The sequence below is a fragment of the Gossypium hirsutum genome, chromosome A04, assembly GCF_007990345.1.
Source record: "Gossypium hirsutum isolate 1008001.06 chromosome A04, Gossypium_hirsutum_v2.1, whole genome shotgun sequence".
Taxonomy (NCBI): Eukaryota; Viridiplantae; Streptophyta; class Magnoliopsida; order Malvales; family Malvaceae; genus Gossypium; species Gossypium hirsutum.
In genome coordinates, this window is record NC_053427.1 from 49,492,193 (window position 1) to 49,505,042 (window position 12,850).

General features: G+C 32.6%; 1 protein-coding gene across 1 annotated transcript; it reads right to left on the reverse strand.

Moving 5' to 3' along the window:
* Window positions 1–501: 501 nt before the first annotated feature.
* On the reverse strand, window positions 502–2,669 carry LOC107948465 (cytochrome P450 94C1). Its single transcript, XM_016883023.2, has one exon. The coding sequence runs from the start codon at window positions 2,346–2,348 to the stop codon at window positions 846–848; it is 1,503 nt and encodes a 500-aa protein (XP_016738512.1). The 5' UTR covers window positions 2,349–2,669; the 3' UTR covers window positions 502–845.
* Between the last annotated feature and the right edge of the window lie 10,181 nt (window positions 2,670–12,850).

Below are 12,850 nucleotides of genomic sequence, written 5' to 3' on the forward strand. Positions count from 1 at the left end.
ATGAGCTGCAATTATATCTTTTCAGTAAATTAAACATGTTCTATAATTTTTTTAATCTTAATTCACAAATTGGTGCCTATATTATATTTTTTTCATTTTGATATGTAAAATTTTTATTTGATTACAAATAATATCTAAACTAATTTTTCTCAAAATTAATATCTCTATTAATCAAATTATTAAATTTAATTTTTTAAAAAAAAAATTTAATTTGTAAATTGATACATAAATTATACTTTTTTTTCTATTATTTTGATATCTAAATAAAATTTTAACCGACGCTTATATCTAAATAATTCTATTAGTTCAATTGTTAAATCTAATTAAAAATATAACCAATGTGACAAAAAAACATTTTCCTTTATGAATTTGATGAAAGTTAAAGAAGTGAATGAATTAAGTGAGGTGGATGAAAAAAAATATTAAAAAAATCCAAATCTTTTATCAATCCAAGCTACATTCAATTCTTGGCTAAAGAAAAAAAACAAAAGTAATATGGAATTGGATAAAAAATCCATCAGTTTAACAGTATATTTATAAAAAAGAGACAGCCATAAAATTGTACAGGAATAAACCTGTAATGTCGCATCATCAAATTGATATTATAAAGAGTTTGGAATAATGCTGATAAACAGGGATCGAAGCTTTTATCTTTAACCAGTAACCACACATTGGGCCATTAAATCATATCATACGTCACTCTTTTATCATCGAGTCCCCCTCCCCTAACGATGGATCTCTTTGCGTATACCTTAGTATTATCCACTCATCTGGGCCACATATCATCACCAATTATTACTGCTACTATTACTACTTTCTTTCTTTTTTGGGATCATTTTTTTCTGTTACTGTCTTTCTCGTACCATGACGGGGAGTCCACCACTAAAAGTTGCGGTGAGGCCAGGTGAGAATCGTGGTGTCCGATGTTGTGCTGTCGCTAATTCGATTTGGAAGGTTCGGAGGAGTGAGAGCGCCACGGTTTTGAGCTCCACTAGAGCCATCTCTTTCCCCAAACAAACCCTGAATCCGCCCTGGAAAACTGGGTACTTAAATGGGTTCTCGGGTGCGAACACCCCGCCCTCTTTCACCCACCTTTCGGGCTTGAATTCCAAGCAGTCTTCACCCCATATTTCTTCCATCCGTCCCATGGCGTAAGGATGGTACGTAACCCTGGTTCCTCTCTTTAACAACGACCCATCCGGTAATACGTCGTCGGCTTGGCAGAACTTGGAATCGAATTGAATTGGAGGGTACAGTCTCATGCTCTCATACACTGTTGCTTGTAGATAGTGGAGGTCTTCCATTTGTTCCAAGCTTGTAAGCTCCTGGTTTTCTCCAATCACTTGATTTGCCTCTTGTCTAATCGCTGAAACCACGTTTGGATGCTTTGCGAGTAGCCAAAACAAGCTAGTTAAACCTGATGCAACCGTGTCACGGCCTGCCAATAAAAAGCTTATAACAATGTCTCTCAAGTATGTTTCGTCGTTTGTGGTAGATATGAAACGGGAGAGAAGATCGTTGCTGGTTGAAAACCCCATCTTCCGCCTTTGCCTTATGACTTCTTTGGCTAAAATATCCACAATCTTGATAGCCTTTTTTAATTCCTTTTCGCTGCCTAAATTCAACATCCTTTTCATCTTCCATACCAGCGGGGAAGCAGTCATGGCTCTCTCGGCTGACAACTTTGAGGCTAAATCAAAGGCCGTAGCGAATTCAGACATGGGCAGGGAAAACTGTAGGCATCTAGGGTCGACCCCGAAGGAGAAGCGGCATATACTGTCGAACGAAAACCTTCGAAACACGTCTTGTAAATCCAAGACACGGCGTTCTTTCCCGGTTGCAATGGATGATAACAGCGGTATAAGCCTGTCTTTGATCTCCAAGTTGATAACATCGAATGCGTAGCATCGTATCGAGAGCTTGCCCAGCTCCAAGCTTGCCATCTTCTTTTGAAACCTCCAGGAGTCACCGTCTACGTTGAATATGCCACGGCCGAGGAAGTCACCCAAGATCATGGAGAAAGGTTTCCCTTTTGGGAAATTGTCGAATCTGGTTTTGAGTATGTATTCGACGTTGGCGGGATTGGCTGTTATGGTGTTGCCAAGGACATGGATGTGGATGGTTTTGCCTGGCGAATATTTGAGCAAGTGAGTGTACCAATCACAGAGATTGTCGAATTGTTTGGACCAACTCATAGTGAGATAAGCAGCGCATATCTCACAGTTGCACCACAGCTTTGGTCTAACAACACAAAACAGGAGACAAAAAAGTGAAATCAAGAGGGTGAAAGTGACGAGAAAGAAGCAAAAAGAAGCATGGAGAAGTTGAAAGAAAGGTTGAAGATCCATGGGAGATGATGAATACAAAAGAAGAAATTAGGGGAGAAGGGACAAGGAGACAAGGGGGGAGCGGTATTGAGATTCTGAAAATTTTATGTTAAACAGATTGTCTTCTCAATGTACGAAGACAAGAAATAACAATATATATATTCTTAAACATATGAAATTGAAAGGGAAAAAATAATGAAAAACCCCTTGTGGCCTAAAGAACGATGTCAGTAGGCAGTGGCATCTGTGACTGGCAGTAGTGTAATTTGTAAACAATCAACCCACGTGCTTTTATTCTTATTGTAATATTAAACTATTGATTAATAAAAAATCAGAAATAATTTATAAAGAAATACCAGATTCCAGAGAATATTTAGTAATGGTATCTTTGTTACTATAGTTTTCCTTTTCTGAAACTTGCTACTGTAGTTTATCTATACTTATAAATTTATAGAAGTAATTGAAAATTGAGAGAATACGATTACGCGGCCAAAAGAAACGTACAAAATGGTTTAACCCATTTAGGCATTAATTCCTTTAAATAAATCATGCCTACTATTTTTTAAAAAAGAAATGCGAATTCTGAAATAAGTTAATTTGCACTCTGATAATTCAATATCTTAATTGATGTTCACACCAAGCTTAGTACAAGGCAATTAAAGGAAGCTATAAGAGAATGAGGCAAGGAAGCAATAAGAGAATAAGGTAAGGAGAGAGATAGATGTCCAAATTTTTTTAACACACTCTAAGAAACAATCCTACTTTGCGGAGTTTTATTTAGTGAGTTCTTTTCTCAATAATTGATTGGAAACTTCCTGACTAAAACTCAATCTATTATTACACAAAAATCAATTGTAATTTCAATAGATATTCTTGACTTGTTACAATCACTAACCCAAATAATCTTACCTACAATAGATTTCAATTCTCCAATAAGTCCTATAAAAAAAGTGCAAGATAAAACACAAACTACCAGCAATTACACAAGTAAATAGAGCAAAAATCACTTAACTAAATATGCATCGACACAAGCAAATGTGTTGCCTATTTGTAAGCAAAATATGACGGTCTTCCGAAGTAACTCTTATTAGAAAAAATAACCATTTGAATTGAAGTATTATTTAAGATAAAACCTTGCATTTTTTAATTTAAAATGGTCTTCAATTCCAAGTAAAACAGGTAGCTGTCCCCAAGTAAAAGAAACAAATAGATAAGGATAAGGCTTTGAAATGGGATTTATGATCCTTCCTCCTCCACCACCCCTCCCAAATTCGATTAGCAACATAAAGGATAGATTAAAACATGGCTTGAGGTTCGTTTGCTGAATGTGGAACACATCATGAAGATTAAAGTAAAAAATTGTCAACCATGAACTACACATGAGTTATCCAGCACAGGTGCCCAAACTGTTGTCCAAATAAATTTTCGAACAATACATGAAACAAGGTGTTCCAACGGATAGTCCAAAAAAGTGTTCGAACAACAAATGTAACTTTAGAGTTTTTGATAGTTAGGAGTCAACCCACTCATTAAATAATAAATAATTATTTTCCTTGAGATATATGACTACTAGTTTATATATTTTTGCAATTCAGGGGTTAATTGCATGTATAGATTAAGAAATGATTGAAAATTTTATAATAAATATTAAAAGAAAAGTTTATAAATACAATTACGAAGGCATTTGTAAGTAGTAGTAGCAAAATAGTAGTTTAAGGTTAAAAAAAACAAAATAATAGTTTAAATCATATATGTAATAATTGTTATAATGATTTGTTACTTTTATATAATTTCATATATGTTATGGAATAAAGAGAAATAAAAAGAGTAAAGAATAAAAAATAAAGAAAAAATGAGAGAAAACAAAAATGCATTTTATAGAGATATTTTTAATACTTTTTTAAATTATATATTTATAGACATAAAAAGTATACATGGTAAAAAAATTTAGTATACATAAACATTAATTTCATTATGTATATCAAACTTATCTTGATTTTGATGAACATCCACTTTATAATAAAATATTTATAACACTTCCTCGTGGATGTTCGTTGGTAGATAATGTGTTTCATTTAAAACTTTACTAAGATAAAAATCCTGAGGGAAAAAAATTTCTTAGTGTTTATAATACGCATAACATACCGCCTCATTAAAAACATTACCAGGAAAACTAGTGGGTGTAAACTCAAAATTATATAAGATTTTTCTATATATTTTTACCACCTTTTGACTTAATAAATCTGTTAATTTTCAGTAATTGTTATTAAAATAAGTGAATTTTAATTAATTATTAGTATTGGACATGAATTCATAAAGTATGTGAAATTATGCTTAATTACATGATTTTTGTACATAATTTATATTATTTTCATGTTAAATATTAATATGTGAATTTCCACTATGCAGAAGGACCATGGAAGATGTGATTAACATAAATGATGCATGGACATGTACACATCCACTTCATTTGGACGACAAGACCGTGAAAAATTGGGTCATAAGGATGTTAATTTGACCCAGTAAAAGATGTGATAAAAGATGTACATGTACACATCAACTTCATTTGGATGACAAGACCGTGTAAAACTGGGTCATAAGGATGTTAATTTGACCTAATAAAAGATGTGATAAAAGATAAACATGTTTGATTAATTATTAGACTGAGAAATCGTCCAACAAGGAATCCCAATTTCGGCACAAGTAGATGGCTGCCCAAAAATAAGCTTTGGAATATTCTGTTGAAGGTCTCTACAATTGAAAAGATGTTAGAAATCAGCACACAAATCTACCCTTTGAAACCGTCTTCCTTATGGCTATTAATAACGTTGTTTTGAATTCTAAAACAAGCAACAAAGTCATCCCCTTTTCCACAATTTGTGGCTGGCCATGTATGAGAGAAAAGAGACGGATTTTGAATTCTATTTTTAGCAAACTCTACCCTTACCTTCACCTATAAATACCACATACCTTTCCATTTCTCAAATTATCCCTTAATCCTTTCATTCATAACACATCTCTCATTCTACATTCTTTTCTCTCATTTCATTTCCCTTTTCTTTTCCCTTGCATAGCCGTTCCATCTCCTTTTCCATTCTTTAGCCAACATAAGCTTTGTCAAGACACTACCTTAGCCGACCATAGTAAGAAACCTTAGCAAAAGAGAAATGAGCAGAACGAAGGAACAAGCTAGTTAGAAAGATCCGAAAGGCTGCTGAATTGAATTACAATTTACTCTTTCCTTTTGTTATTTAATTTACATATGTTTTCTGTGTTTATTTTTTTTCACATCAACGATGATATTTTAAATCCTATTTTCTAGGATGATCATGTTAATTCTGTAATATTTATTGATTCATGTTTAACATGTTTGTGCCTCAGTCGATCATATTTTCAATTAAAATCAAGATGTATTTCAGTCATACGTGATGGGGTGCATTCAAATTAACTGAGCGATCCTAACTAGACGATGACTAGTAGACACATAATTGAAAAGTGCAATGCTCAATTTAGATCATTAAACCTGACTAAATTAGAGGTTCATAATATCTTTAGTTAGCTCTATTATCTTGCATAGTTTTTGAGGTTTATGTGATTAAACTGTTGCAAACATAAATGTCCCTATAACCTCGCATAAATACTAAGAAACCCTTAGTTTAGTATGATCAGTAAAATGCATATTTCACTAAGTAAAAGATCTGAAGGACTTATATTGGTTTCCAAACTCATGAAAGATCAATTTTCCATGGAATATTTTCTGAACATTGTTAAACATGATAAAAATGAATTGAGTTGATTAATATAATTATCGAATTGGAGAATAAAGCTCATTGGGCTTTGAAACAACTTGATGAGTTGGAAGAATTGAGGTTATTTTCATACGAAAATGCCAAGATGTGTAAAGAAACATCTAAAAGATGGCATGACAGTTTTATACAACCTCATGAATTCAAAGAAGGTCAAAAAGTGTTGTTGTTTAATTTGAGGCTAAGGTTATTCATTGAAAAGCTTAAATCTCGATGGAAAGGACCTTATACCATCAACAAAGTTTATCCTTATGGGAGCTGTAGAATTATACGACAACCATGGAGGTAAGTTTAAAGTTAATGGTCAATGTCTCAAGCATTATTTGGATGGTAAAGTTCAGTGAATTAAAACCTCGTTCAAATTAATAGACCCTTAATTTTTATAATCTTAATTTTTAATAAATAATTAGAAATTATTTTTCTCAAATTAGTACATTTAATTAATTCTGTCTAAGGACATTGGAACATAAGCGGGACCGTTGTGACCACTCCAACCTTTCTTGGGAATTAATTTAATGTAATCTTTTGAGAAAAAGTTTTCTGATTAATTTTAAAATTTTTATTTTTCACTTTAATTTCTATTTCTAATGTTAATTTTATTTGTTTATGTTTAATAAAGGGGTCAAATTGGCTCAAATACTAATCAGTTTATTTTATTTTAAGCAGTCTAGTTTGTAAATACAGTTTGGGCTCAAGACTTGAAATAACAAAGAGGAGAAATTGACCCCATCAGTGTCATCCATAAGGGTTCCCCAAAACCCTAATATTGCCACCACTTTTTCCTTTATCTATACTTGTCGCCCAAGTCACTTAAGTAGCTAAAATTTTTCTACAAGTTTGCCCTAATTCATCACTATATAAACCCCTATCTACCACCATATTTTCCACAACCCTTCAAGCAATTAGCCTAAAGCCTAGCCACTCATTCTTTTTCCCTTTAGTCGTCGTCTTAAATCCCAAAGAATCTCCCCAAATTTCTTCCTTTGTCACAAAACCCTAGTTTACTACCGCCACAAGCCTTTTGCTAGAGCAACCATATTGCCCCCGCATTCCTATCATCGTTGCACCCTATCACCATCACAAACTGTGCACTATCGCAAATTTGTTGCTACCGCAAGCCTATCACCGTCAGAAACTCTTTGTCCCATCCATTGCCCACTTTTTTTTCCCTTCTTTTGCCAAAATTTTTCCTTTTTTTTTTTGGGAAAAATCACCATGTCTCGTAAAAGAACTAGATCTTCTAAGACCTCTTCTGAAAATCCCATTGTGATTCAAGATGAGGAAGTGAAAGGTCTGATTCTATATTCAAAACTCAACCTATGATGCAGAGTAATGATAAGATAGTTGTGCCTTTTCTGATTTGAAAGATGATTGATGCCCTCAATTGAAATTATTTTTGCGATGCACGATCATTGCCTGAAGAGGAGTTAGTTCGAGAGTTCTATGCCAATTTGACTAAGCCAGATGCTACCGAAGTTCTTGTTTGCAAAAAGAAAGTACCCCTAACTTTTAAGTCCATTAATGATTTGTTTCACCTACCTGATGCTGAAGAAGATGAGTAATTTAACATGATGAAAAATATAAATTAGGATTTTATTCAATAAGAGCTTAAAGTTGTGACAAATCTGAGATTGCAATGGATTATAATAAAGTATGGTAGTCATTCTTGTCGAAGGGAATATCTAAAACCATTAGCTAAGGTATAGTTCTACTTTTTTTGATATAGTTTCATGCCTATCTCACACAGTTCCACTATCTCGATGGAACAAATACTTTTGTTGTATGCAATTATGACAAAAAGGTCTATTAATGTTGGGAAGATAATTTTCAAGGAAATCCATGCTTGTGCTAGAAAGAAAACTGGAAGTGATTACTTTCTAACTTCACTTTGCTTAAGGGTCCATGTTAAAAAAAAAAGCAAACTTAAAGGGCCCGTATGTTCAAGGTTGCATCACAGCCCATGGTCTTGAAAGGTTAGTGGAGAATGTCCATGAACTAAACCTAACTGAACTGAGTGAACTAACATAACTAGAAACTGATGAGTCATCGAACAAATCTGAAACTGAGGCTAACTCAGTTATTGAGATAAAAGAAGCAGAATCTGAGGAAGAACCGAATCATCTAGAACTAGTAAAGGAACCAAAAGTCTCTAAACCAAGAGAGGAGTTGAATGCTGATGAGCTAGTTGAACCAAGTGTTGATCTTGAGTTGACTATTCCTATGCCTACTACTTTAAAAACTATGAAGAAATCGAAATTTTCAATTATGATGGATATGATGAAATTTATGCATAGCCAACAATAGGCTTATTGAAAATATGTAAAGATTAGAGATGATTCTGTAAGAAATACTTTTAAAAGTATCTCTAACAATTTTTTCAAGAGTTCCTAGATTATATCTTCAAGTCATGGAAGGAAGATGAGAATGCAAGCAAGGATGAAACCTCAAAGGAGAAAGACAAGAAGGATAAGTCAAATAAATAAAAGGCGGGAATTTCTTATCTTTAGTTTTTATTTCTTTTTAGGTGTTTATTTTTATTTCCTAGTTAGAATTTTTGCTTTTGCATAATAAAATAGCAAGCATGAATAAATAAGCTCAATGCCTCTTCAATAGGAAAAGCGAAGTGATGTGGTAATGGGAATGAACATGTCTAGGATTGGAATGTTGAGAAAGACTTGATACTTAAGCAGTCTTTATGACTCACCTATATTTTCTTACAACCCTACTTAGTGTTCAATTTTCATTTATTACTTTGTTTTTGCAATGAGGACATTGCTTCTTTTTAAAGTGGGAGTAACGTATTTCGCATGAATTTTTAAAGTATGTTTTAATCTTTTTACTTAAGTATGCTAAATAAATGAATGTTCAGAAAGAATTTTTGTTCATAAGTGTGTTCAAATGCAAACATGATTTATGATTTTATCTAATTTATTCTTGTGTTATCTTGAGTGATAGAATGCTTGTATGTTCTTTAGTTTTATGTAGTATTTGCCATGAAAATTTGATTTCTTTAGAAATAGACATGTATGAAGGTTTAAGTCTTTAGAATTGACTTAGTAACTTTCTTGGCGTGAAATCCTAGGAGGTATAAGAATCTAATATGATATAGATACATTTTCTTTGGATCGTTTGAGCCTTTCAAGCCAACCTTATTAAATTAACCCTTGAAACTATTTTTTGAGCTTAATGGCTTGTTTATTGCAAATTACCTATATCATAAGTTTTATTATTATCTTTTTGATTTTATCCTATTCTTTTGCACCTATATTAACTGAATTTGTCTCGGTGATCAAAGTTTAAGGAAAAATATGAAAAGATGTACATGCTCTTCTCATGTAAAAAAAAAAGAATGAAAGAACAAAGGTAAGTTTGTTCAAAAGAATAAAAAACAAAGAAAAATTTGCTCAAAAGTCTAAAAAATAAAGGTTGAGCATGAGCTCGAAATAAGTTTGGGGGTGTTCCAAAGATCCAATTGTAGGAAGGTTGTGAGGCAAAAGGATCCAAGAAAAAGTTAAGGTTAAGATGATTGAACCTAAAAATTCGCCTCTCTTTATCCCTACCTTTAGCCTAGCCCCATCACAACATAATAAAAGACCTATTGATTTGATCATTATACTGACTACATTAGTGGTGAGGAATTGCTAAGTTCAACATATGAGGACCATTAATTAAACTTTGTGATTGCTATGTTTAGTTGATAAGGAAAGCATATTGATTGGTGAATATTATATATGATTTAGAAATGCATACATACTATGACTCATGTTGACATTATGTCATACTTAGTATAAAGTTTGGGAAAAATATTTGCATTCGAGCTACTTATTAATAAAAACTATTTTTAAGAATGCTTTTGTTGATGCATGATTATGTGCAAAGATTGATGCTGCTTTATCATATTGCAAAATTTGCCTTATCAAAATAGTTGTGCTGTGCATGAACATTACTCAGGACGAACAATGGTTTAAGTTTGAGGGTGTGTAAACTCAAAATTATATAGGATTTTTCTATATATTTTTACTACCTTTTGGCTTAATAAATATGTTAATCTTGAGTAATTGTTATTAAAATAAGTGAATTTTACTTAATTATTAATATTGGACATGAATTTATAAAGTATGTGAAATTATGTTTAATTACATGATTTTTGTACATAATTTATATTATTTTTATGTTAAATATTAATATGTGAATTTTCACTATGCAGGAGGACCATGAAAGATGTGATTAACATAAATGATGCATGGACATGCACACATCCACTTCATTTGGAAGGCAAGATCACAAAAAACTTGGTCATAAGGATATTAATTTGACATAGTAAAAGATGTGCTAAAAAATGGACATGTTTGATTAGTTATTGGATTGAGAAACTGTCCAAAAAGGAGGAATGAAAGCCCAATTTGGGCACAATTAGATTGCTGCCCAAAAATAAGCTTTGGAATATTTTGTTGAAGGTCCTTGCCGTTGGAAACATGTCAGAAATCAGTACACAAGTCTACCTTTTGAAACCATCCACCTTATGGCTATTAATAGCATTGTTTTGATTTAAAAAACAAGCAACCGAGTCATCCCTTTTTCCACAATTTGTGGCCAGCCATGTATGAGAGAAAAGAGAAGGATTTTGAATTCTATTTTTAGCAAACTCTACCCTTGCCTTCACCTATAAAAACCACATAGCTTTGCACTTTTTAAATCATCCCTTAATCTCTTTATTCATAACACATCTCTCATTTTGATGCGGTCGTTGAGAGGCCCAAAAATATCCTATCCCTATAAAATATTAAAAATAATAAAAATAATAGTATAAAGGAAGTAGGGTCAAATTCTTAGGGACCGGATTTGCACAATTTCTTATTCCTCGAAATCCTGGTCAGAATTGTGCCTAAGAAAACCCGCGTACCTAGAAAAAAATTAAAAAAAATAGAATTAAAAGTTTTGATCTGAAAAAAATAAAATAAAACAGAATTAAAAGTTTTGATTGAAATTTCAAAAATTAAAAATAATAGAAATAAATAAAGTTAAGGAAAAAGGAGTTCTTATGGAGAGATTCCAGCCTCCGGTTGTCTTGATCTACCTTGGGTTTAATCCTCAGCTTTTAGGTGATCCTTCTCAAACAAAATAAGCCAGTTATAGTGGAAGAGGACGCCTATGACCACCAGCTCCAAGAATTTAGACTTACAATTTAGCGGAACCTGACTCTAGCCAACAATCGCTTCTGTGGGATCATCTTATGCTAGATCATCATTTCTCAATGGCGAATCCCACGCCATTTTGTCTCTTGGGCTCACCAACCTTTGACACAATAAGCTAACGAATCGGCTGTGCAACCTTCCCAAAACATACAAAGTGGCCACCTTTGCACACGTTGAAAAGATCACCTTTTAAGGGACATAGACGGAAGCATCAACCCCGTAATGTGAAAAAGTGATGAATACTCTTTTGAGAAAGCTAAGCGCGAATTCTAAGCCTCATGAACCTTTTTTGGGGATTTTTGACAACCTTCGGCTAGATAAGTTTAGTGGCCCATGATTTTTGGGGAAAAGGAAATAAGTGCAATGAAAATAGAATTTTTATTGAAAAACATGGAAAGAACAAAGGCTAAACTTTATGGGGGAGAGAATGTTTACAGAAAGATGAGTAAAATTTGTGTCACTCCATCCCCTATTTATAGTACTAAGAAACCTAGCATATTCCTAATTAAATTCTAAAAGATAAATACAAATAATTAAAGATAATTAAAGATAATTAAAGATAAATGAAAATAAATCCTAAAATTAAATCTAAATAATAATATTTAGTAATTATCCTAATATAATTAAATATTAAATAGAGTCTTGTGCTATAAAATCTCTTCTTTTGCATTTTTACTCCCAAAATCTTCCACACTTTGCATTTTTGGCACCACTTCTCTCCTACTTCGCATGTTGGCCCAATTTAACTTCAAATTCACGCTTTTAGCCCCCAAATTCTATTTTGCCTTCAATTTAGTACCTATAAGATAAAAAACCATAAATAGCTCAAATTAGTAGAATCATACTCAAAATAAACATATAATTAACACATAAAAATATGTCATTTTAGAGTATCATCAAATTTCCCCTACTTAGCCCATGCTTGCCCTCAAGTATGGCTTCTATCCACTGTGAAATTTAGAAATTGCCATGAAAGAAGTACCACTCTAAAGTTCTATAAAAATTAGTCAAAATTCATATGAAAAATAAAGAGAACCCTTAGCTTGCTTTAAGTAAAATTGAAAAAGTATTCAAATTAACACACAAAAATTAAGATCGACTTGGATTATTTCATAAAAATTAGGTAATTTACCAAACCTACCAAGACACCCTATTTGTTTCTACCTTTAGTCCCCACATTTTATTAATACATCTATTTTTTTTCTTTTTTTAATTTATTATTTATTTATTTTTGCTTAAGAATATATTGAACCTTTTGACGCGAAGAGAGATGACAACCAAGCACCCCAACTCGGTTACTCAGCCCAACATACTCCTAATTTATTATATTTTTCTTAAGAATATATCAAACCTTTTGACGCGAAGAGATATGATAGCTAAGCACCTCACTCCGGTTACTCAGCCCAACATATTCTTAAGTATTTTAATTTCGATTAGCGGAGTTTTACCTAACATGTCACACAACCTTTTAACACAAAGTAGGATGACAATCCAAGCACCCTACCCCGGTTACTCAGTTAGT